Genomic DNA, 26482 nt, shown 5'->3' with positions numbered 1-26482 from the left:
CCTTTTCTCTGCAGGTACAGAATCTAGTCTCATTTATACAAAATAGCTTCTTTATGAAGGTGAACAGTGAAAGTGAAAGCTGCTCAGTCCTGTCCGACTGTCTGCCACCCCATGTACTATACAGCCCATGGAATTCTCCAGGCCAGAAGACTAGAGTAGGTAGGTTCTCTTCTCCAGGGGATCTTCCCAATCCAGGGGTCAAACCCAGGTCTCGTGCATTGCAGGTGGATTCTTTACCTGCTGAGCCACAAGGGAAGCCCATATATACTAGACATGGCTAAAATGATCTTATGTCAATAGACTGTAGCCATTTGTATTCTGGCTTTTTTTATCACTACTGCCTGAAGATTGCATTATTTTTAGAGATAGTCACTATTAGATTTAATTTAAATGCATAGAATAAGCACACATAGATTTAATTATTTTATTATGTATTTATCCTTATTTTAAATTTTATACAATAATATGCATGCCTATGTGCATGTTCAGTCATGTCTAGCTCTTTAAGATCCCATGGACTTTAGCCTGCCAGGTTCCTCTATCCATTCAATTTTCCTGGCAAGAATACTGGACTGGGTTGCTATTTCCTCCTCCAAGGAATCTTCCTGACTCTGGATTGAACTCATGTCTCCTGTGACTCCTGCCTAGAAGGTGGATACTTTACCACTGGGCCACCGGGAAGCCCCTATATAGTAATATGACACCCTGCTAAATGGTTTATATATTTTCCCTCATTTATGTTATATACGATTATTTTATTCACCTTATAATTAATAAACAGGTCTTAGAGAGGTACAATAATTTGTCTCAGTTCAGTTCAGTTCATTCGCTCAGTTGTGTCCGACTCTTTGTGACCCCATGAATCGCAGCATGCCAGGCCTCCCTGTTCATCACCATCTCCCGGAGCTCACTCAGACTCACGTCCATTGAGTCCGTGATGCCATCCAGCCATCTCATCCTCGGTCGTCCCCTTCTCCTCCTGCCCTCAATCCCTCCCAGCATCAGAGTCTTTTCCAATGAGTCAACTCTTCGCATGAGGTGGCCAAAGGACTGGAGTTTCAGCTTTAGCATCATTCCTTCCAAAGAAATCCCAGGGTTGATCTCCTTCAGAATGGACTGGTTGGATCTCCTTGCAGTCCAAGGGACTCTCAAGAGTCTTCTCCAACACCACAGTTCAAAAGCATCAATTCTTCGGAGCTCAGCCTTCTTCACAGTCCAACTCTCACATCCATACATGACCACAGGAACAACCATAGCCTTGACTAGATGGACCTTAGTTGACAAAGTAATGTCTCTGCTTTTGAATATACTATCTAGGTTGGTCATAACTTTTCTTCCAAGGAGTAAGCGTCTTTTAATTTCATGGCTGCAGTCACCATCTGCAGTGATTTTGGAGCCCCCAAAAATAAAGTCTGACACTGTTTCTACTGTTTCCCCACCTATTTCCCATGAAGTGATGGGACCAGATGCCATGGTCTTCGTTTTCTGAATGTTGACCTTTAAGCCAACTTTTTCTCTCTCCTCTTTCACTTTCATCAAGAGGCTTTTTAGCTTCTCTTCACTTTCTGCCATAAGGGTGGTATCATCTGCATATCTGAGGTTATTGATAAGGCCATGAATCTACCTATGAGACATAGAGAAAATGAATCATGTGGTTTTTGAGACATACAGGCTTCCACAGTGACTCAGACTGTAAAGAATCTGCCTGCAATGTAGCAGACCTGGGTTCGATCCCTGGGTAGGAAAGATCCTCTGGAGGAGGAAATGGCTACCCATTTCAGTATTCTTGCCTGGAAAATTCCAAGGACAGAGGAGCCTGGTAGGTTACAGTTCATGGAGCTACAAAGAGTTGGACATGACTGAGCAACTAACATTTTCCCTTTCACCCTTCTCACACGTATCATCCATACTGGGCATTTCTAAGACATCTCTGGACACATACCCCTATCAACACATACATTCCATTTCTCCTTGGTTGTTCTATAAGATTTTCTATCTCCATGGGCATCTCCTGATTTGCTTTTAACATCTAGCATATCTATTGAGAATACAAATAGATATAAAATGGAATGAAAATTATGTCAAATATCCTGAATGAATAGAATTATATCTTACCTTCTTTGAGATTATTTTTTTTACCAATGTGATATTAGAAGCTGGGAAGCATCCTTAGACTCCCCTTTTTTGCTTTGTAAGCCCTGTCTTATAAAGCCTAGAGGACCCCTGGAGTTGACTATAAGCAAGTGCTGCCTGATGAATAACACCATATTTCATGGGAAATTGTAGGGGTTGACTGAAGGGAGATGAATCTAACACCTTATAACACAGGCTCAGACTAAGGAAATTAAGTAAGATAAGATCTTGGAGACCATATTAAAACCCAATAGCCATTCATCAACTCTTGCTCTTGACTCATCTGCCAAGATATTTCAGGATAAATTAACTAGGTATTTAGAATATCAAGTTCTGGAAAAGATCATACTATCAATTTTATATATTAATTTTCTTTTAACATGAAAGTATACTTCTCTATTAATATGTTTCCTACTCATTTTTAATTCCTCTTTTTGAAGCATCTACTGAATCCTTTTGTCTGTTTTCTATTGGATTACCTGTCTTTCTCTAATTGATTTGCCAAAGTGTTTACATACATATAGTCTAAGCCCTTTGTTGGTGATGTATAACATATATCTTCTCCCTTTACTGCTTGCCTCTTTAGTTTCTTACTCAATCCTATTTATTCAGTTGGTGGAGTTTGTCATGTTATGCTGTGTAGATTTATAGTATACTTACTTGTAGGCAGATACAGGGGATACTCTTTGGAACAAATATGAGTAAAATATAGGTCAGCAATCAAATGTAGCCAGCCTGTCTTGCCTGCATAAATCATATCTACTTTTTCAAATGTCATAATCTTATGACATAATTAGAAATGTGGAAATTAGAGAGAAATGAATTCTCAGTGGCTTTACACTTCTTGTTTAAAATCCTTGCAAGCCTCAAATCCGACTAATACACAATCACACTAAATTCTCACACTTTTGTCAATAAAGACGTGCTTTACTAAAGTGCCTCTTAAACTTTAACGTGAAGATCAATCACCTGAAGATTTTGTTAAAATGAATATTTTGATTCAATATATTTTGAGTGGATCATAAATTCCTGTACATTTAATAAACTCCTAGGTGATGATTTCATTAGTGGTCCAAGGACCACACTTTGAGAAATGCAACTTAATTCTCCTAACACATGATTTTGGTAGATGGAAGAAACTCTGTCCATCATGTTGGATTTGCTTCTGAGTGATTAATTTTGTCTAAAGATAATAAGTAAATGTGATTGATGAAAATTGTCTATCTTCAATTAGGTTGACTAGCATTTCTATTGTATCAAAATCAATAGGCTAGTCTTACATTTTAAAATGTATTATTATTTTCCTTTTGAGTTATGCTACATTTATTCATTCTTCTATTTATCTATCCTTTTTTAATTTTTTTTCCTTTCTTTTTTTTTTAATTTTTACTTTATTTTACTTTACAATACTGTATAGGTTTTGCCATACATTGACATGAATCCAGCACGGGTATCCTTTTTTTTAAATCCTGGATTATTTTCAGGAATTTTTGTATGTCTGTTCTACCTTCCATTTTGATTATTTTCTCAGTAATCTTAGTGTTCTAAGACCTGAATCCAAATTGAATATAGATGATGATATGTGATATCTTGTCCTGTCATTCAGTTTTGAAGGGATTCTTAAATATTTTGTCATTGATTTTTAGATTTACTATTTATTTTGAGAAAGTGATTAATTTTAACAGTGAATCAGCTATCTTCTACTCCTTATATTTTAAGAATCTTCTAAAATCACGCTATTGCATTTTATTGATTTTTAAAAAAACTTTTGTTGCAACAATATCTTTTTAGTTTATTCATATTGTAAAATATTTACATGTATATATATTTAAAAATTCTGATAATTATCTAAGAAAATTGAAAGGAGAAGAATTCAGGCCTGTATGTTTCAGAAGCTCTCACACGGGGGAAGCTCATGCACAGACACATAGAAGCACGTATACAGATACATTACACATGTTTGATATATGGTATGTGTAGGATTTCAAATTACCAAGAAATAATAATGCATTCAATTATTATGTTTTGATTGTCTCAGCCTACCTATAACCAACGTTTGTGGCTGGACTGGCTCTTGTGGTTCTTATTATGATTGCTAAATGTACTCAGCAATAGGAAACTTTGGAAAAAAATAAAAGTTTTAATATTTACAAGCCCTAGGAATTGCATAGTATACCTGGAGCCACACACTGAGGGCACTGGGAAGGGGGGAGGAGAGAGAGAGACAGATCTGGAGTTCTGCTTTTATTGGGATTGGGGATTGGCCAACAACTTTGTACACTCACTTTTTATTGGTAAATTTAAACAGAGAGCGCAGAAATTAAATTGCTGAAAAAGCAAAAAAACAAAACAAGGACTCAAAATGGACAATTATGGAAATCAACAAAGATCTCTAAAACAGAGGAGCCAGATGGGGGTTAGGGAGATGGTAGGGGTTTGGCCTGGCGCTTTTTCTAGTTATGTGGCAAATGTGTCATGTTTGGGAATGCATGTAAGAATTAAATATTTTAAAATTAAAAAAAATAAAAAATAAAAAAAATAAAAATAAATAAAAATAAAAGGGTTTGATAAATTTGAAAAAAAAAAAAGCAAAGAAGGGACATCCTTCTTTGAAAATGTCTCTTGTCAATCAAAGATAAAAGTCAGGCACTGCCATTACATAAAGAAAAAACAACTGTCAGAGCTTACTCTACAGTTAAATTAACTGGGTTGATTGTACTCAGTTAAAATGTGTTACACAAGATCTTCTCATGGGGTCAATCATTTTTTCATAAACGTGTAGTAAAGTGGCTAGAGTAAAGTAGGCATTTAACAAAGAGCATCTAAAGAAACTAATGCCACAAAATTAAATATGTGGCATTAAATATTCATGCTTTAAATGGGCACTCTAACAGGTGCTTATGAGAATCTCTGCAGTTTCTGGGTTCAACAATTTGCCAAACAGCTTGAGATGTAAAATAGGAAACTGAAGGAAAACATCTCCAACTGAAAATTAAGAACATCAGGGAAAAACTGAGCAACAGTCATACATAAATAGAAATAGCATGTGTGTAGGGCAAAAAAGATAGAAAAAGGTAAAAGAACAATGCAAAGAAAATGTTTTCTAAATGTGTGCAGAAAAATGGAGGCATTTATTTCTGTCTCTTGACATTGATGAACTCAAGATTCATAGGGCTCTCATATTTATGAAACTGTCCTTGGCCAAAATGACCAGAAGTAACTTCCATACATAAATAATACTGTGTCTTATGTGTTCTAAGATGCACTTTTTTTTTTTCACATTTCAATATCTCTGAAAATGGCATGCGGATTATAATCAATGTTATCTTTGATCTTTGATTTGATGCAACATGGCATTTACATATTGCACATTAGGACTGGATAGAAGTTTAGAAATCAGCAGATTTCCAACTTACTTGAGGCCTTATGCTTAGGAGATCATTTCTATGGGATGATACTAAAGAAAGCATCCCAGTACACTAAGATGTCCTTCTACTTTGAAAATTATGCTCAAGAGATGAATTCATGTAACTCCTATGCCATAAGGGTATATGCCCTCTAATTCTCACCATTCTACATCTAGGAAATAATGGTATTTTTTGCCCCTTTAATTTTACACAGTGTACCATCCTTTGTGATATTGTTTCCATAAAATTCCCACAAATGGCAATGTTTAAAAGTAAAACAATGGCAATGGAAAAAGAAAACAATAATTAAAAAATTATTATCTCCTAATAAGGATTATATGCATTCCAATATGATTTTGTTGCTTCTCACTTACAATAAAAATTATTTTTTAAATACATTTTAAGTGAAATATTTTGATTTTTCAAAGGTTTCTACCAGTCTTCCACTGGGTCTTTTTCTGAGGGATTTCTGGATAGTAGATTATTCCTGGGTGATGGACAGTCTTTTTCCCCAGACAGTGAGTAACCATGGGGGGTTAATCATTCATGTTTGACTATTACATTCAGATTAGCATTTCCAGTCCTTGGAATTACTGATATTTTGCTGTATAACTTATTTTTACTCTACACATGGAGATCACCAGATGGTCAACACTGAGATCAGATTGATTATATTATTTGTAGCCAAAGATGGAGAAGCTCTATACAGACACCAAAAACAAGACCAGGAGCTGACTGTGGCTCAGATCATGAACTCCTTATTACCAAATTCAGACTTAAATTTAGAAAGTAGGGGAAACCGCTAGACCATTCAAGTATGACCTAAATCAAATCCCTTATGATTATACAGTGGAAGTGAGAAATAGATTTAAATGATTATACAGTGGAAGTGAGAAATAGATCTGATAGATAGAGTGCCTGATGAACTATGGAATGAGGTTTGTGACATTGTACAGGAGACAGGGATCAAGACCATCCCCATGGAAAAGAAATGCAAAAGAGCAAAATGGCTGTCTGGGGAGGCCTTACAAATAGGTGTGAAAAGAAGAGAAGTGAAAAGCAAAGGAGAAAAGGAAAGATAAAAGCATCTGAATGCAGAGTTCCAAAGAATAGCAAGAAGAGATAAGAAAGCCTTCTTCAGCGATCAATGCAAAGAAATAGAGGAGAAGAACAGAATGGGAAAGATTAGAGATCTCTTCAAGAAAATTAGAGATACCAAGGGAACATTTCATGCAAAGATGGGCTCGATAAAGGACAGAAATCATATGGACCTAACAGAAGCAGAAGATATTAAGAAGAGGTAGCAAGAATACACAGAGGAACTGTACAGAAAAGATCTTCATGACCTGGATAATCACGACGGTGTGATCACTCACCTAGAGCTAGACATCCTGGAATGTGAAGTCAAGTGGGCCTTAGAAAGCATCACTAGGAACAAAGCTAGTGGAGGTGATGGCATTCCAGTTGAGCTGTTTCAAATCCTGAAAGATGATGCTGTGAAAGTGCTGCACTCATATGCCAGCAAATTTGGAAAACTCAGCTGAAGGGTTAATGCGGCCACAATAGGGAAAGTGGAGATGTGCTGCTTGCAAACAGGATGTTCTGCCAAGGAAACAGACACAGCCTTGAGATTAAAGGTCCCTTGCAAATAAGGGAACATTCCCTTCTTGTGATAAGGGCTCTGGACAGACTCTACAGTAAGCTGGAATTTCACCCCCTTTTGCTATATGATAACATTTATGCACATGTGCTGTACTGAACAAGTTTGGTCATACAGTCTGGAATTCTGCCCAGGGGGGCTATATAAAAATAAACTGTGAGCTTGCTTGCTTGCACAGTTATTTTTCCTCTGGCCAGAGTGTGTCTGTCTCTTGTATGTCTTATGTCTTGTTCTATGTCATTTCACTCATAATCTCCAGAAATCTCCTACACTCAGCAGTGGCCACAGTACTGGAAAAGGTCAGTTTTCATTCCAATCCCAAAGAAAATCAATGCCAAAGAATGCTCAAACTACTGCACAACTGCACTCATCTCACATGCTAGTAAAGTAATGCTCACAATTCTCCAAGCCAGGCTTCAGAAATACATAAACCATGAACTTCCTGATGTTCAAGCTGGTTTTAGGAAAGGCAGAGGAACCAGAGATCAAATTGCCAACATCCGCTGGATCATAAAAAAAGCAAGAGAGTTCCAGAAAAACATCTATTTCTGCTTTATTGACTGTGCCAAAGCCTTTGACTGTGTGGATCACAATAAACAGTGGAAAATTCTGAAGATAATGGGAATTGATGAAGAGATGGGAATACCAGATCACCTGACCTGCCTCGTGAGAAACCTGTATGCAGGTCAAGAAGCAACAGTTAGAACTGGACATGGAACAACAGACTGGTTCCAAATAGGAAAAGGAGTATGTCCCCTGCTTATTTAACTTATATGCAGAGTACATCATGAGAAATGCTGGGCTGGAAGAAGCACAAGCTGGAATCAAGATTGCCGGGAGATATATCAATAACCTCAGCTATGCAGATGACACCACCCTTATGGCAGAAAGTGAAGAATAACTAATGAGCCTCTTGATGAAAGTGAAAGAGGAGAGCGAAAAAGTTGGCTTAAAGCTCAACATTCAGAAAACGACGACCATGGCATGGACATGGGTTTGAGTGGACTCCAGGAGTTGATGACGGACAGGAAGGCCTCGTGTAATGCGATTCATGAGGTTGCAAAGAGTCAGACATGACTGAGCGACTGAACTGAATTGAGCATTGAAACATACATTACCACATGTAGAATAGATAGTAGGTGGAAATTAATTGTATGATGCAGGGAGCTCAAACCTGTGCTGTGTGACAACTTAGAGGGTTGGGATGATGTGGGGTGGGAGGCAGTTCAAGTGGGAGAGGACATATGTACACCTATGAGTGATTCATGATGATGTATGGCAGAAACCAACACAATATTGTAAAGTGATTGCCCTCCAATTAAACATAAATAAATAAATAAATAAATTGATGTGGTTTGTGGAGAGGACTTAGGTCAATGAATTGAAATTTTAAAAAAAGCTAGAAATTTATTCTACAATCTACAAAGATCATATTAGGAAGGGAAGTTGGACTATTTGTCACACATAAAATGTAAGACAGTAAATTCCTTCCTAGCCTCATATAATTTTTCTGTACTTTCAAAATCTTTGAGCATGTGTGATATGCTTATTTTTGAAATACCGACGTAAGGAAGTTATACTCCATCTGAATGGAGTAGTGAAGAACTCTTCTGTAATTTCATTTACCTAAAAGATAGTCTTATGTGAAAATAATAATATTATTTGTTAATAATTATTTACTGGAGGTCTACTCTGTGTCAGAAATATCCTAGATATTAGGCAAACAGACATAAAAAAAAATAGGCATGCTTTCTCCTTTCAATGATAGCACACTCTATTTCAGTTCTGTTCTGTCTCTCAGTGGTGTCCGACTCTTTGCAACCCCATGAATTGCAGCACGCCAAGCCTCCCTGTCCATCACCAACTCCCGGAGATCACTCAAACTTACGGCCATCGAGTCGGTGATGCCATCCAGCCATCTCATCCTCTGTCGTCCCCTTTTCCTCCTGCCCCCAATCCCTCCCACCATCAGAGTCTTTTCCAATGAGTCAACTCTTCGCATGAGGTGGCCAAAGTACTGGAGTTTCAGCTTTAGCATCATTCCTTCCCAAGCTTTCCTGGTGGCTCAGATGGTTAAGCATCTGCCTGCAATGCGGGAGACCTGGGTTCAATCCCTGGTTTGGGAAGATCTCCTGGAGAAGGAAATGGCAACCCACTCCAGTATTCTTTCCTGGAGAATCCCACGGACGGAGGAACATGGTAGACTACAGTCCATGGGGTCACAAAGAGTCGGACACGACAGCAAGCTTCACTTCACTTCCAAAGAACACCCAGGGCTGATCTCCTTTAGAATGGACTGGTTGGATCTCTTTGCAGTCCAAGGGACTCTCAAGAGTCTTCTCCAACACCATAGTTCAAAAGCATCAATTCTTCAGCACTCAGCTTTCTTCACAGTCCAACTCTCACATCCATACATGACCACTGGAAAAACCATAGCATTGACTAGATGGACCTTTGTTGGCAAGTAATGTCTCTGCTTTTTAATATGCTATCTAGGTTGGTCATAACTTTCCTTCCAAGGAGTAAGCGTCTTTTAATTTCATGGCTGCAGTCACCATTTGCAGTGATGTTGGAGCCCCCAAAAATAATGTCTGACACTGTTTACATTGTTTCCCCATCTATTTCCCATGAAGTGATGGGACCAGATGCCATGATCTTCATTTTCTGAATGTTGAGCTTTAAGCCAACCTTTTAAATTAAAAAAAAAAATCAAAGAAATAAACTATGTATTTAATTACCTGATGTGAAGAGTTGACACATTGGAAAAAGGCCCTGATGGTAGGAAAGAGTGAAGGAAAAAGGAGAAGGGGAAGCAGAGGATGAGATGGATAGATAGTATCACTGACTCAATGAACATGATTCTGAGCAAACTCCAGAAGAAAGTGGAGGAACGAGGAACCTGGTGTGCTGCAGTCAATAGGGTTGCAAGGGGTCACACGCAACTTAGCTAATTAACAACAAAAATATATTTAATTACAAATCATAACAGCAAGTATAATATAATATTAAAGAATAATAAGCAATAAAAGAGGCTAAAAAGAGGAATCCGTGATTTGAACTGAGGTTTTAAGGTAATCTATAATAAAGTTAAGCTGAAACTTCTAAAAATTGAATAGAGATAGTAAAACTAAAGCCAACAGCATCCTAAGGGAAGGGTTAAGATCTGAAAATTTGTAAAAAACAGAAAAATTGGCAAATTCAACAAATTGCAAGAAGACCAATGTGACTAGAATTTCATTATTTGACAATACTGGAGAGTTAGAGAGGGTAAAGAACATGTATCAACTTACAGTAGGTACTTTATTTCTTTAATTCTATTCCCAAAGAAGTAATAGTTTATATTTAAAATAAAACATACATCATTAAATTTGTCTTTTTTAAAAGATCACCATTATCTTGCATAGAGAATCAGTTAGAAAGTAGCAAAAAGTAGATATTTAAAAACTAAACAGGTTACTGGGGTATTTCACTAAAGAAGTGCTGGTGACATACTAAGATGATTAAAAGAGATGGTGAGGAGATGTAATTAAGATATAGGTTATGTTTAGAACCAAAAGAATATAGTATGGATGAACTGAATGTGAAGATGAGGAATTCATCTTTGTTACAAGGATAGGAGCTAACATTTGTCTGTCTTGATTGGAATTCGGCTCTTTTATAAAAGATGATATCACCGGGCATCATTTTCTTTTTTGTTAATTTGGATGGAGACCCCCTCAAAATACACACCATTTCCTATTTTATGCCCATGGACAGTAATCAATTTGAATGAAATAAATCTGATGATAATAACAAAAATATATTGATGATTATTTGTGACAAATATTAGGTTTTCTCAGACACATCTTTAATCTTTTATGCAAAACATTCCACCATATATTGCCTATTATCTATGACTGTTATTAATATATTTGTTTCTGACATAATTTTGCTACAACTTTTACTCTAATCTGCCTGGTTTTCACACAATACACAATGGGATTCATCAGTGGAGGCACAAGTAAAAGAATATTTGCCATAAGGACATTGAAGAAGGGAGAGACATGCTGGACAAAACGATGAACAATGGCAAGGTTGATGATGGGCAGATAGAAGATGATCACTGCACAGATGTGTGAAACACAAGTGTTGAGGGCCTTGAGCTGTTCCTTTTGGGATGCAATTCCAAGCACAGTCTTGAGGATTAGGATGTAAGACACAGCAATGAGCATAAAGTCTACCATAAGGCAGAGTGCTCCAAAAAAGCCATAAATGACATCAATCTGGTTGTCAGAGCAGGCCAGCTTCATGACATCCTGGTGGAGACAGTAGGAATGTGACAGTTGGCGTTTCTCACAATATTTCAACATTCTCAAAGTGAAGGGAAAGGGAAGAACCAGGAGGAAGCTCTTGAAAAAGCATACAATTCCAATTTGGGCAACTCTGAGAGTTGTAAGAATGGAGCTGTATCTCAGAGGATTGTAGATGGCTAGGAAGCGATCGAATGACATGATCAGGAGCACTGAGGATTCCAGTGCTGTGAATCCATGGATGAAGAACTGCTGAGCAAAGCAGGCATTTGCAGAGATTTCAGCAGCTTTAAATAAGAAGATCCTCAACATAGTGGGAAGAGAGGAAAAGGATAGGCCCATGTCAGACAAAGTCAACATGGAAAGGAAATAGTACATGGGCTCATGCAAGGATGGTTCTGTCCTAATGATGAAAAGGATGGTGCAGTTTCCCAGAAGAGCAATAAGATACATGCTGGATATTGGAATAGAGATCCAGATGTGTGCATATTCCAGCCCCGGCATCCCAACCAAGATGAAGGTAGTGACTTCAGCATGTGATATGTTGATAATGGACATGATGACTTTAGAGGGCTCTGCAATGATACATAGAGTCTTGAGTCCAAAAAAAAAAAAAGAATATCCGGAAATTTAGTTGAAAAAACGCAACTCTTAAGTTCTGACTGTTTACCTGTCTTTTGATAGGACAAAGCATTTATGTGATTATCATATTGTGAGAAGCAGTTTCCACTATAGAATAGAATCTACCTGTATCACAGATTAACAAAATTACTTCTGGGCAAGTTTTTCCTAAATAGAGAAACTAGAAATATATTTTGCATTCATATGAAAACTTGGTTTCTTTTTCCATGTGAAATATTAGTAACCCTTGGTCAATTAATCTAGAAGCCTCTACAATTTCTTTCCTTCACATTCTAGATGAGATGTTGGGCAGAATATATGATTTCTAGAATGACACTACATGAAGGCAAAGGAGTCTCACAACTTAATTTCTATGTACTTCTTGGAACTCCCAAAGAAATATGGTCGTCTCAAAACCAAACTACCCTTAGTTCCATCCCTTGCTATCTGAAGATTGTTGGTTAAATACCCTTTTAAAAAACCCCATGGTTTTCAAATCATTTATATATTTGAAAGAGCAGTTACTACAGATTACTGACAAATTACATCACATTTTCTCCTGGCCTGGAATGTGTGGTCAATTCTGTCATGTTCACAGGATAACAATAATCTGAAGAGCTCAGTATCATGATTTAGGAGAATTTGAATTCTGTTGAAGACTGATATCTTAAAAAGTGAATAAATCATCTACATAGTTTCTGAAATGATCAATTTTCCTAGGTATATGACATTTGGGGATGTATCCTGCTGTATATAAAGTTCTAAATGGTTGATTTCCAAAGAAGAGAAGTAAAGTGAACACAAAGTAGATAAAGATAATCTGAGAGTTTACCAGAGAATGTGATATTTTGCAGAGGACTCTTGAGAGCAGCTGAAGGATTCTAGCATAAAATCTCAGAAGCCATTTGTCTCTTACCAAAGTCTCCTTCTTATATATGAGGGTTTGCCTCTTCTTTCCAAGTCACCTCCTCTAGGCGCACTGAGTTCTCTGGGGATTTCAGCTAAGCTGGATCTATTCTGAGACTAAAAATAATCATGTGCAGACATAGTAAATCCACAGAGATGGTTAACAGTAAAGGAAGTAAATGAGGATCTAGACTTTGCTGCTGCTGCTGCTGCGAAGTCGCTTCAGTCGTGTCCTACTCTGTGTGACCCCATAGACGGCAGCCCACCAGGCTCCCCCATCCCTGGGATTCTCCAGGCAAGAACACTGGAGTGGGTTGCCATTTCCTTCTCCAGTGCATAAAAGTGAAAAGTGAAAGTGAAGTCGCTCAGTCGTGTCCGACTAGTAGCAACCCCATGGACTGCAGTCTACCAGGCTCCTCTGCCCATGGGATTTTCCAGGCAAGAGTACTGGAGTGGGTTGCCATTGACTTCTCCGTCTAGACTTTGAGCTAGGGTTTATTTCAGTTGGTAGGTCCTTTATAACTGAGCATGATAGAGGTATGGTAAATCTTAAATAAAGTCTCCTGATATTTCTGTTGGGTGTTCGACTCAGATATTGCTTCTCTGCCATGGACAATGTCAAAGCAGAGATGCTATGAGATGAACCTTAGCATTCATGGAAGTGATGTGAAACAAACATCCTATGACATTTATTTTAGCCTAGCCTTTACTCTTGAACTCTAGATCCATGATTCTAAATGTTCCTGAACACTGTTAACTAAATATCCCTTAAAATCAACTTGTTTAAATTAGATGTAATCTCTCCCTTTCCCAATCTGTCCTTTATGTAGGGCATATTAATCTTTTATACTTAATATGTCACAAGTTCAAAATCTGAGCCCTTTAAACTCTTCTCTCTCACATTTTGCACTTAGTATTAGCCAAAATTTAAATTAAGAATCTAAATTGTTCCATTTATTGAGTTTCATTCATTGTCGGATAATGATTTTGAATCTTTTGAACAATGATAAATATTATCTTTATTTTATTGATCAAGAAAATATTTCTCAAGGAGTTCAAGTAGTCTGTCCAAGGTCATATCAGGGTTGTACATTAGAGGTAAGGTAGGAGCTGAGGTCTGATTCCTGATAACTAAACATATATTAAGCAATTGGAATGGTCAATATGTAAGAAGTTAGGGATTGAATGGTTGTCTGGAATTTCATACTATTTTCAGCATCCTAAATTGCCTACTAGTTAATTTTGGGGACTAATATAGAACATGTGATGTTATCTTTGTTGTACTTTTGCAAGGAAACAAAATGGTAGTTTGAGGATCTTAAGGAACATGCTCTTGAAATTATATCTATACTCACTTCCATTAATACATAGCTTTTGGATAAGAGCAAATATTGAATTGACCAAAAAGAGGAAGCACAACAAAATATAACCATAATTTTCTGGAATAAGTTCTTTCTAAATTTTATCATAATAATTTTATTTTACCAATGTCCTATTGTTTTCATCCCCTCAAAAGAAATCCTCTTGGCTAGATAGTCAAGAATTTTCTAACTTCCACTCTTTCTTTATCTCTGAATGTTCTCTGGGTCCTTCTTATAAAAGAGATAGAAGGATTAATTTTGGTTCCTTGTTATTAGTGTGTGCATATGTGTGTGTGTATGTGTGTGTGTGTGTATAATAATTGTGATGATGGTTGTATGCGTTTATTTACTTTTTGTCCAGCTTTGGAGACTGATCCCATTTGTCCCAAGTGAAGTCGCTCAGTCATGTGTGACTCTTTGCGACCCCATGGACACCAGGCTCCTCTGCCCATGGGATTTTCTAGGCAAGAGTACTGGAGTGGTTGCCATTTCCTTCTCCAGGGAATCTTCCCGACCCAGGGATCGAACCCAGGTCTCCTGTATTGTAGACAGACGCTTTACCATCTGAGCCACCAGAAAAGTCCTGATGATGATGCAATTAACCTACAACGGGGCATTTAGGGCGTTTGTCCTTTTTATTTGATATGTCCAGTCAATAGCACATTGAACGGCTTGTGGTAGCTTGTAAATGTTTCTTGAATGAATGAGGGGACTGCATTTTTATCTTTTTTATCTTTAGTATGGTTTCCATTTATTAATAGCTATGTCTGTCATAGAGTAAAAGCACAGATTTTGGTAAATGTAATGTCTATTCATATGAATTTTTATTTTATAAACTGACAGCAATGTTTAATTTACATACTATTAGAAAGTTTTGCTTGTATATAAAGTATATTTAAAACATAACTATATTATAATAAATATGCATTATGAAGTATATCATAAATGTTTTGTGATACAACTTTGATGTTATTTGCTTGTGATAAAACAAAACATTACAGTTTAGTTGAAGTTTTTCTTGGTCCTATGTACTAAATGTTAATAAAGACATGCATATCAAATAGATGGGATGCAGCTTAAGCAGTACCTCTACGGTAAAATACAGGTGAAGTTCATTTATCAGGAAAGAAGAATAGGTTGAAAACAAAAATATAACATCCATTTCAAGAAGATATTAAAAGAAATATATGTTAAATCCAAAGGAGAAAAGAAGGTAAGGTCAAAAGTCAGTGAAATGGAAATCTATCATAAAATAGAAAAAGTCAACAAAGCAGAAATTTTGTAATTTGAAAAGTTTAATAAAGAAAATCCATTTAAAAACTTAGGAAAATTGATCAAGAGAGAAAACAAAGTGCATATTAATAATGAAAATAGGAACATAATATATAGATCTAACAGATATAAAGTTAAATAAATATGATGAATATAATAAACAACTCTTTTTACTGTACATAAGTTAACTTAAATGGAAAATGCCTTTGAAAAACATTAGTGTCCAGAACTCAAACAAGAAAGAGAAAATCTGGATTGTTTCATATCTGTCAAAAATTTTTAATACTTTTTTTAACAAAAAGTTTTCAAAGAAAACTTAAAGTCAAGAGGGCTTCATATGAATTCACTGCATGCCTTTAAGAAAGAAATAATATCAATATTGTACATGCTCTTTCAGAAAATACACCAATTTCTAATTGGCTTCATGAGTGACATCTATACAAGACAAATGTAAGAAAAAGTAATTAATGGCTAATATGGTTATGAACATAGATCCATACATTTAACAAACAGTAAATAGTATATAGTGACCCATAAAAAAGATAATATGTCATGGTAAAATACAGGTTATCCCAAGAAATTATACTTCAAAGAAATTATGAATGTGCCTTATTCTAATAGAAAAAGGGATAAAAACCAAATGATTATCTCATTAAATAAAATTAAAATATTTTTAATTACAAAACTCTGAGTAAATTAGAAGTAGAAGAGTAGTACTTTAATTTGAAAAAAACATATATAAAAATAGAAAAGCTGGGCTTCCCAGGTAGCTCAGTGATAAAGAATCCACACGCCAATGCAGGAGATACAAGTTCAATCCCTGATCCCACATGCCACAGAGCAACTAAGCCTGCATGTCACAACTATTGAACCTGTGATCTAGAGCCCAGGAATCACAACTACTGAAGCCCATGTCCCCTGGAGCCTGTGCTCAGCAACAAGAGAAGCCACTGCAATGAGAAGCCCATGCACTGCAACTAGAGAAAGCCCACGCTCTCCACAAACTAGAGAAGAGACCACACAGTAGTGAAGACCCAGTACAGTCAATAAATACATAGATAAAATTATTTAAACAATTTAAAAATACAAAAAACTGACATTATTTTAATGAAAAAAATGTTGAACATTTACCCATGGATGTAAGGAAAAGTCAAAGATGCTTCTCAGTATTTTTGTCCAAAATTATATGAAATGTCCAAAAAAGAAATGAAAGTATAACAGTTTTAAAGGATAAAGCAAAAATATCTGTGTTAGCCAATGGTTAAATGGTCAACATAACATATGTAAACATTAAACATAAGTGAAATTAGAAAAGATTGCCTGATATAAAAACCATATACAAAACAAATTCTGCATAATTGAAAAAATCTGAAATTAAAATTTAAAAAGTCATGTACAATAGACTTTAAAATATCAAATATATTAAAATGCATGTAATAAAATACTTCCAAGATTTTAAACTGTATGCCAGAATAATGTAAACAATTTCTAGAAGATCTAAAAAATAGATATATCTTATTTTTTTGAAAACTCTATGATGTTAAGATGACAGTTCTTCCCCAAAAGACATGTTGATTTAGTAAAATTCTAATCCAATTCTAGTAGATTTTATTGGGAAAACTGACAAGTTGATTTTAAATTTTATATAAGATCACAAAGAGCCATGATATGTAAAATAAGCCAGGATATGAAAAAAAAAGTTGGATGAATTAAGCATTACATTTCATGACTAACTCTTAAGCTGCATTTATTAAGCAGTGTGGTATTAACATGAGAATTAGACAAAGTAATGGAATAAAACATTTCAGATACTGACACATACATTTAATATCACTTGATTTATGACAGTGACATAATTCAAAAGGTAAAAGAAGGTTCAATTCAAGAAATCAAATAATGTATAGACAAATAGTGAGAAAAAGTCTTAAACTTTATCAAAAATTAATTTAAGTTAGATAATAGAGGGATTACTGAAAAGATGGCGGAGGAATAGGACGGGAAGACCACTTTCTCCCTCACAAATTCCTCAGAAGAACATTTCAACGCCGAGCAAAATCCGCAGAACAACTTCTGTAGGCTGGCAGAGGACATCAGGCAACCAGAAAAGCAGACCATTGTCTTCAAAAACAGATTTTTAATCTTTGCTCTTAGGTTTTTGTTGTCAATTTTGTACATTTAAAAACCCAAACTTCACTACCCAAGTTTACCTGAGAGCGAGATTACTGGCTTGACCACTCTCTCCTCCTTTGGACTCTCCTTTTTCTCCACCAGGTGGCCTCTGTCTCTTTTCTCCCCCATCTCTTCTCTATCCAACTTTGTGAATCTTTGTGTGTTCCAGACGGTGGAGAACACCTAAGGAACTGGTTACTGGCAGGATTTGTCTCTCTCCTTCTCATTCCTCTCTCTTATCCTCCTGGCCACCTCTGTCTACTTCCTCCCTCTCCTCTTCCCCATATAACTCCGTAAACACCTCTGAGCGGTCCAGACTATAGAGCACACATAAGGAAGTGACTACTGGCTGGCTTGCTCTCTCCTCTTTTGATCTCACTGCATCTCATTCCAGTTACCTCTAACTACCCCCTCCATCTTCTCTTCTCCTTGTAACTCAGTGAACCTCTGTGAGTGTCCCACAATGTGGAGAAACTTTTCATCTTTAACCTAGATGTTCTATCATCGGTGCTGTATAGATGGAGAAGTCTAGAGGCTACTGTAAAAATAAAACTGAAAACCAGAAGCAGGAGGCTTAAATCCAAAGCCTGAAAACATTAGAGAACTCTTGAATTCCGGGAACATTAAGCAATAGGAGCTCATCAAATGCCTTCATACCTACACCAAAACCAAGCTCCACCCAAGGGCCAACAAGTTCCAAAACAAGACATACCACGCAAATTCTCCAGCAACACAGGAACACTCCCCTGAGCTTCAATATACAGGCAGCTCAAAATTATTCCAAAACCTTTGATGTCTCATAACCCATTACTGGTCACTCCACTGCACTCCAGAGAGAAGAAACCCAGCTCCACCCACCAGAACTCCAACACAAGCCTCCCTAACCAGGAAACCTTGACAAGCCACTGATAGAACCCCACCCACAGTGAGGAAGCTCCATAATAAAGAGAACTCCACAAATTACCAGAATATAAAAAGGCCACCCCAAATGCAGCAATATAACCAAGATGAAGAGACAGAGGGATACTCAGCAGGTAAAGGAACAGGAGAGTTGCCCACCAAACCAAACAAAAGAGGAAGAAGTAGGGAATCTACCTGAGAAGGAATTCCGAATATTGATAATGAAAATGATCCAAAATCTTGAAATCAAAATGGAATCACAGATAAATAGCCTAGAGACAAGGATTGAAAAGATGCAAGAAAGGTTTAACAAGGACCTAGAAGAAATAAAAAGGAGTCAAAATATAATGAATAACGCAATAAATGAGATCAGAAACACTCTGGAGGCAACAAATAGTAGAATAACGGAGGCAGAAGATAGGATTAGTGAAATAGAAGATAGAATGGTAGAAATAAATGAATCAGAGAGGAAACAAGAAAAACGAATTAAAAGAAACGAGGACAATCTCAGAGACCTCCAGGACAATATGAAATGCTCCAACATTTGAATTATAGGAGTCCCAGAAGAAGAAGACAGAAAGAAAGATCATGAGAAAATCCTTGAGGAGATAATAGTTGAAAACTTCCCTAAAATGGGGAAGGAAATAATCACCCAAGTCCAAGAAACACAGAGAATTCCAAATAGGATAAACCCAAGGCGAAACACCCCAAGACACATATTAATCAAATTAACAAAGATCAAACACAAAGAACAAATATTAAAAGCAGCAAGGGAAAAACAACAAATAACACACAAGGGGATTCCCATAAGGATAACGGCTGATCTTTCAATAGAAACTCTTCAGGCCAGGAGAGAATGGCAAGACATACTTAAAGTGATGAAAGAAAATAACCTACAGCCCAGATTACTGTACCCAGCAAGGATCTCATTCAAATACGAAGGAGAAATCAAAAGCTTTACAGACAAGCAAAAGCTGAGAGAATTCAGCACCACCAAACCAGCTCTCCAACAAATTCTAAAGGATATTCTCTAGACAGGAAACACGAAAAGGATGTATAAACCCGAACCCAAAACAATAAAGTAAATGGTAACGGGATCATACTTATCAATAATTACCTTAAACGTAAATGGGTTGAATGCCCCAACCAAAAGGCAAAGACTGGCCGAATGGATACAAAAACAAGACCCCTCTATATGCTGCTTACAAGAGACCCACCTCAAAACAAGGGACACATACAGACTGAAAGTGAAGGGCTGGAAAAAGATATACCACACAAATAGAGACCAAAAGAAAGCAGGAGTGGCAATACTCGTATCCGATAAAATAGACTTTAAAACAAAGGCTGTGAAAAGAGACAAAGAAGGCCACTACATAATGATCAAAGGATCAATCCAAGAAGAAGATATAACAATTATAAATATATATGCACCCAATATAGGAGCACCACAATATGTAAGACAAATGCTAACAAGTATGAAAGGGGAAATCAACAATAACACAATAATAGTGGGAGACTTTAATACCCCACTCACACCTATGGACAGATCAAGTAAACAGAAAATTAACAAAGAAATGCAAACTTTAAATGATACATTAGATCAGTTAGACCTAATTGATGTCTATAGGACATTTCACCCCAAAACAATGAATTTCACCTTTTTTCAAGTGCTCATGGAACCTTCTCCAGGATAGATCACATCCTGGGCCATAAATCTAAACTTGATAAATTCAAAAAAATTGAAATCATTCCAAGCATCTTTTCTGACCATAATGCAGTAAGATTAGATCTCAATTACAGGAGAAAAACTATTAAAAATTCCAACATATGGAGGTTGAACAACACACTTCTGAATAACCAACAAATCACAGAAGAAATCAAAAAAGAAATCAAAATATGCATAGAAACTAATGAAAATGAAAACACAACAACCCAAAACCTCTGCGACACTATAAAAGCAGTGCAAAGAGGAAAGTTCATAGCAATACAGGCATACCTCAAGAAACAAGAAAAAAGTCAAATAAATAACCTAACTCTACAACTAAAGCAACTAGAAAAGGAAGAATTGGAGAACCCCAGAGTTAGTAGAAGGAAAGAAATCTTAAAAATTAGGGCAGAAATAAATGCAAAAGAAACAAAAGAGACCATAGCAAAAATCAACAAAGCCAAAAGCTGGTTCTTTGAAAGGATAAATAAAATTGACAAACCACTAGCCAGACTCATCAAGAAGCAAAGAGAGAAAAATCAAATCAATAAAATTAGAAATGAAAATGGAGAGATCACAACAGACAACACAGAAATACAAAGGATCATAAGAGACTACTATCAGCAGTTGTATGCCAATAAAATGGACAACGTGGAAGAAATGGACAAATTCTTAGAAAAGTACAATTTTCCAAAACTGAACCAGGAAGAAATAGAAAATCTTAACAGACCCATCACAAGCATGGAAATTGAAACTGTAATCAGAAATCTTCCAGCAAACAAAAGCCCAGGTCCAGACGGCTTCACAGCTGAATTCTACCAAAAATTTAGAGAAGAGCTAACACCTATACTACTCAAACTCTTCCAGAAAATTGCAGAGGAAGGTAAACTTCCAAGCTCATTCTATGAGGCCACCATCACCCTAATACCAAAACCTGACAAAGATGTCACAAAAAAAGAAAATTACAGGCCAATATCACTGATGAACATAGATGCAAAAATCCTCAACAAAATTCTAGCAATCAGAATCCAACAACACATTAAAAAGATCATACACCATGACCAAGTGGGCTTTATCCCTGGGATGCAAGGATTCTTCAATATCCGCAAATCAATCAATGTAATTCACCACATTAACAAATTGAAAAATAAAAACCATATGATTATCTCAATAGATGCAGAGAAGGCCTTTGACAAAATTCAACATCCATTTATGATAAAAACTCTCCAGAAAGCAGGAATAGAAGGAACATACCTCAACATAATAAAAGCTATATATGACAAACCCACAGCAAACATTATCCTCAATGGTGAAAAACTAAAAGCATTTCCCCTAAGGTCAGGAACAAGACAAGGATGTCCACTTTCACCACTACTATTCAACACAGTTCTGGAAGTTTTGGCCACAGCAATCAGAGCAGAAAAAGAAATAAAAGGAATCCAAATTGGAAAAGAAGAAGTAAAACTCTCACTGTTTGCAGATGACATGAGCCTCTACATGGAAAACCCTAAAGACTCCACCAGAAAATTACTAGAGCTCATCAATGAATATAGTAAAGTTGCAGGATATAAAATCAACACACAGAAATCCCTTGCATTCCTCTACCCTAATAATGAGACAGTAGAAAAAGAAATTAAGGAAACAATTCCATTCACCATTGCAACGAAAAGAATAAAATACTTAGGAATATATCTACCTAAAGAAACTAAAGACCTATATATAGAAAACTATAAAACACTGATGAAAGAAATCAAAGAGGACACTAATGGATGGAGAAATATACCATGTTCATGGATCGGAAGAATCAATATAGTGAACATGAGTACACTACCCAAAGCAATTTACAAATTCAATGCAATCCCTATCAAGCTACCAGCCATATTTTTCACAGAACTAGAACAAATAATTTCAAGGTTTGTATGGAAATACAAAAAACCTCAAATTGCCAAAGCAATCTTGAGAAAGAAGAATGGAACTGGAGGAATCAACTTGCCTGACTTCAGGCTCTACTACAAAGCCACTGTCATCAAGACAGTGTGGTACTGGCACAAAGACAGAAATATAGATCAATGGAACAAAATAGAAAGCCCAGAGATAAATCCACACACCTATGGTCAGCTTATCTTTGACAAAGAAGGCAAGAATATACAATGGAGTAAAGACAATCTCTTTAACAAGTGGTTCTGGGAAAACTGGCCAACCACTTTTAAAAGAATGAAACTAGATCACTTTCTAACACCGCACACAAAAATAAACTCAAAATGGATTAAAGATCTAAATGTAAGACCAGAAACTATAAAACTTCTAGAGGAGAACATAGGCAAAACACTCTCAGACATAAATCACAGCAGGATCCTCTATGATCCACCTCCCAGAATTCTGGAAATAAAAGCAAAAATAAACAAATGGGATCTAATTAAAATTAAAAGCTTCTGCACAACAAAGGAAACTATAAGCAAGGTGAAAAGACAGCCTTCTGAATGGGAGAAAATAATAGCAAATGAAGCAACTGACAAACAACTAATCTCAAAAATATACAAGCAACTTATGCAGCTCAATTGCAGAAAAATAAACGACCCAATCAAAAAATGGGCCAAAGAACTAAATAGACATTTCTCCAAAGAAGACATACGGACGGCTAACAAACACATGAAAAGATGCTCAACATCACTCATTATCAGAGAAATGCAAATCAAAACCACAATGAGGTACCACTTCACACCAGTCAGAATGGCTGCGATCCAAAAATCTGCAAGCAATAAATGCTGGAGAGGGTGTGGAGAAAAGGGAACCCTCCTACACTGTTGGTGGGAATGCAAACTAGTACAGCCACTATGGAGAACAGTGTGGAGATTCCTTTAAAAATTGCAAATAGAACTCCCTTATGACCCAGCAATCCCACTGCTGGGCATACACACCAAGGAAACCAGAATTGAAAGAGACACATGTACCCCAATGTTCATCACAGCACTGTTTATAATAGCAAGGACATGGAAATAACCTAGATGTCCATCAGCAGATGAATGGATAAGAAAGCTGTGGTACATATACACAATGGAGTATTACTCAGCCATTAAAAAGAATTCATCTGAATCAGTTCTGATGAGATGGATGAAACTGGAGCCGATTATACAGAGTGAAGTAAGCCAGAAAGAAAAACACCAATACAGTATACTAACACATATATATGGAATTTAGAAAGATGGCAATGACGACCCTGTATGCAAGACAGGAAAAAAGACACAGATGTGTATAATGGACTTTTGGACTCAGAGGGAGAGGGAGAGGGAGAGGGTGGGATGATTTGGGAGAATGGCATTCTAACATGTATACTATCATGTAAGAATTGAATCGCCAGTCTATGTCTGACGCAGGATACAGCATGCTTGGGGCTGGTGCATGGGGATGAACCACAGAGATGTTATGGGGAGGGATGTGGGAGGGGGGTTCATGTTTGGGAACACATGTAAGAATTAAAGATTTTAAAATTAAAAAAATAAAAAACTAAAAATAAATAAATAAATAAATAAATAAGTTAGATAATAGACCTAAGTACTAAATACATAAAGAAAAAGACTATAGAAGAAAAAATTATAATATTTTCATGAGCCTGATAAAACCAAATACACAGAAAGATTAATCCTGAAGCAAAAATAATTGATCATTTGCAGTTGATTAAAATAAAGAACTATTCACTGAAAGACATTTTTATGAGAACTGAAAAGGCAAACCATCCCACTGGGATCAGTTCAGTTCAGTTCAGTCACTCAGTCATGTCCGACTCTTTGCGACCCCATGAATCACAGCACACCAGGCCTCCCTGTCCATCACCAAATCCCAGAGTTCACTCACTCACGTCCATCGAGTCCGTGATGCCATCCAGCCATCTCATCCTCGGTTGTCCCCTTTTCCTCCTGCCCCCAATCTCTCCCAGCATCAGAGTCTTTTCCAGTGAGTCAACTCTTCGCATGAGGTGGCCAAAGGACTGGAGTTTCAGCTTTAGCATCATTCCTTCCAAAGAAATCCCAGGGCTGATCTCCTTCAGAATGGACTGGTTGGATCTCCTTGCAGTCCAAGGGACTCTCAAGAGTCTTCTCCAACACCACAGTTCAAAAGCATCAATTCTTCAGTGCTCAGCCTTCTTCACAGTCCAACTCTCACATCCATACCTGACCACTGGAAAAACCATAGCTTTGACTAGTCGGAACTTAGTCGGCTGAGTAATGTCTCTGCTTTTGAATATACTATCTAGGTTGTTCATAACTTTTCTTCCAAGGAGTAGGCATCTTTTAATTTCATGGCTGCAATCACCATCTGCAGTGATTTTGGAGCCCAAAAAAATAAAGTCTGACACTGTTTTCACTGTTTCCCCATCTATTTCCCATCCTCTCATTACATATATCTGACAAGAATATATAAAGAATTCCTACAGATGAATAAGGAAAAGAGCATTAAAAATAGGCAGTGTACTTGAACTGGCACTTCCAATTTGCATTTAGAAAAATGCAAATTAATATTAAATGAGATACTATGATATACATAATAGAATAACTAACATTAAAAGGATTGAGAATCACAAATTTTGGTAAAAATATGAATCAACTGATACTCTAACACTTTACTGGTGACAGTGTAATTTGATACAAATTATTTGACAACAAAGTGTTTGGCATTATCTATCATAGCTAAATAAATATACAACTCAGTGGTGTAAAAACCCCATTTCTAAAGAAATTATTAAAGGATCCTTATTAAAACTTTATAGCCACAATTTGGATATAACTTTAATATTCATCAATAGGAGAGCTGCTTAAAAACAATTTTGCATTCTGCTTTAATTGGCCTGTGATGTTATACTATGATCCAGCTTTTAAAAGCTTCCCATGTGATTCTTGTGCCTTGCCAAGATTGAGAAGAGGGCTTTCAGTAGCTCCTGTATATGTGCCATGAGTTAAGATGACATATACTTGGGTGCCTGTCTCTATACTTAAGCATAGCCTTCTGAAAATGACTTTATTTCCATAATGATTCAAAAATTATTACTAATACATTGGTTTGTAATCAGTGGCTTAATGATGGCTGTATTTTCTAAGATCTAAAATAAAATCCCTATAGGCTACTGCATGAGTTAATTTCTTATGTATCTTTTACTAATCATTTTCCTTAAGTAAGGGTCTTGACATTATTTCTCACTGGTGTCAGTCTGCCATATTTGGCAGTTTTAGTAGACAATTATTGGGTTTTCTTGGTCTATTTTAATTTATTTATTTTTGTGTGGTTTATTCTTATCCAACATTTCACCAACTTTTCTGGAAATAGAATTTCCTTATTTTGTATATTGAAGGTGAAGGTGAAGTCGCTCAGTCGTGTCCGACTCTTTGCGACCCCGTGGACTATAGCCTACCAGGCTCCTCCGTCCATGGGATTCTTCAGGCAAAAATACTGGAGTGGGTTACCATTTCCTTCTCCAGGCAATCTTCCCAACCCAGGGATTGAACCCGGGTCTCCCACATTGGAGGCAGACACTTTAACCTCTGAGCACTGGTAAAGAATCTGCCTGCAATATGGGAGACCTGGGTTCATTCCCTGGGATGGTAAGATCCCCTGGAGAAGGGAAAGGCTACCCACTCCAGTATTCTGGCCTGGAGAATTCCATGGACTATACAGTCCGAGTTGGACATGACTGAGAGACTCACTCACTTGTTTCATTTTATATGTTACTTATATATAAACTTACTTTATATGCTAAATCACAATGATTGAAATGGGGGATAGAGATTTGTACATGGCCAATTTTCCAAATCACATTAAATTTATATTCACTATATGGGTATAGTGATCAGTTCTGCTTCAGGATATTAACAAAGCTACATTCAATATTTTCCCTAGATCTCTAAATGGAGCTGATAGTGAAAGTTCTCTTTTCTCTGTTAAGTGAAGTGAAAGTCACTCAGTTGCGTCTGACTCTTTGTGACCCCATAGACTATAGAGTCCATGGAATTATCCAGGCCAGAATACTGGAGTGGGTAGCCTTTCCCTTCACCAGGGGATCTTTCCAA

The 26482-nt window shown here is 36.7% G+C and overlaps 1 protein-coding gene across 1 annotated transcript; it reads right to left on the bottom strand.

Moving 5' to 3' along the window:
• Positions 1-11102: 11102 nt before the first annotated feature.
• Positions 11103-12068, bottom strand: LOC128060664 (olfactory receptor 51A4). The gene has a single exon (XM_052653043.1). The coding sequence runs from the start codon at positions 12045-12047 to the stop codon at positions 11103-11105; it is 945 nt and encodes a 314-aa protein (XP_052509003.1). The 5' UTR covers positions 12048-12068.
• Between the last annotated feature and the right edge of the window lie 14414 nt (positions 12069-26482).

Source organism: Budorcas taxicolor, chromosome 15 (genome assembly GCF_023091745.1).
Source record: "Budorcas taxicolor isolate Tak-1 chromosome 15, Takin1.1, whole genome shotgun sequence".
NCBI classification, from domain to species: Eukaryota; Metazoa; Chordata; class Mammalia; order Artiodactyla; family Bovidae; genus Budorcas; species Budorcas taxicolor.
This window is presented reverse-complemented; position numbering and strand designations above follow the sequence as displayed.

Coding starts and splice junctions, on each gene's coding strand:
- LOC128060664 (XM_052653043.1), bottom strand. CDS start 12,047: ATGTCCATTATCAACATATCACATGCTGAAGTCACTACCTTCATCTTG.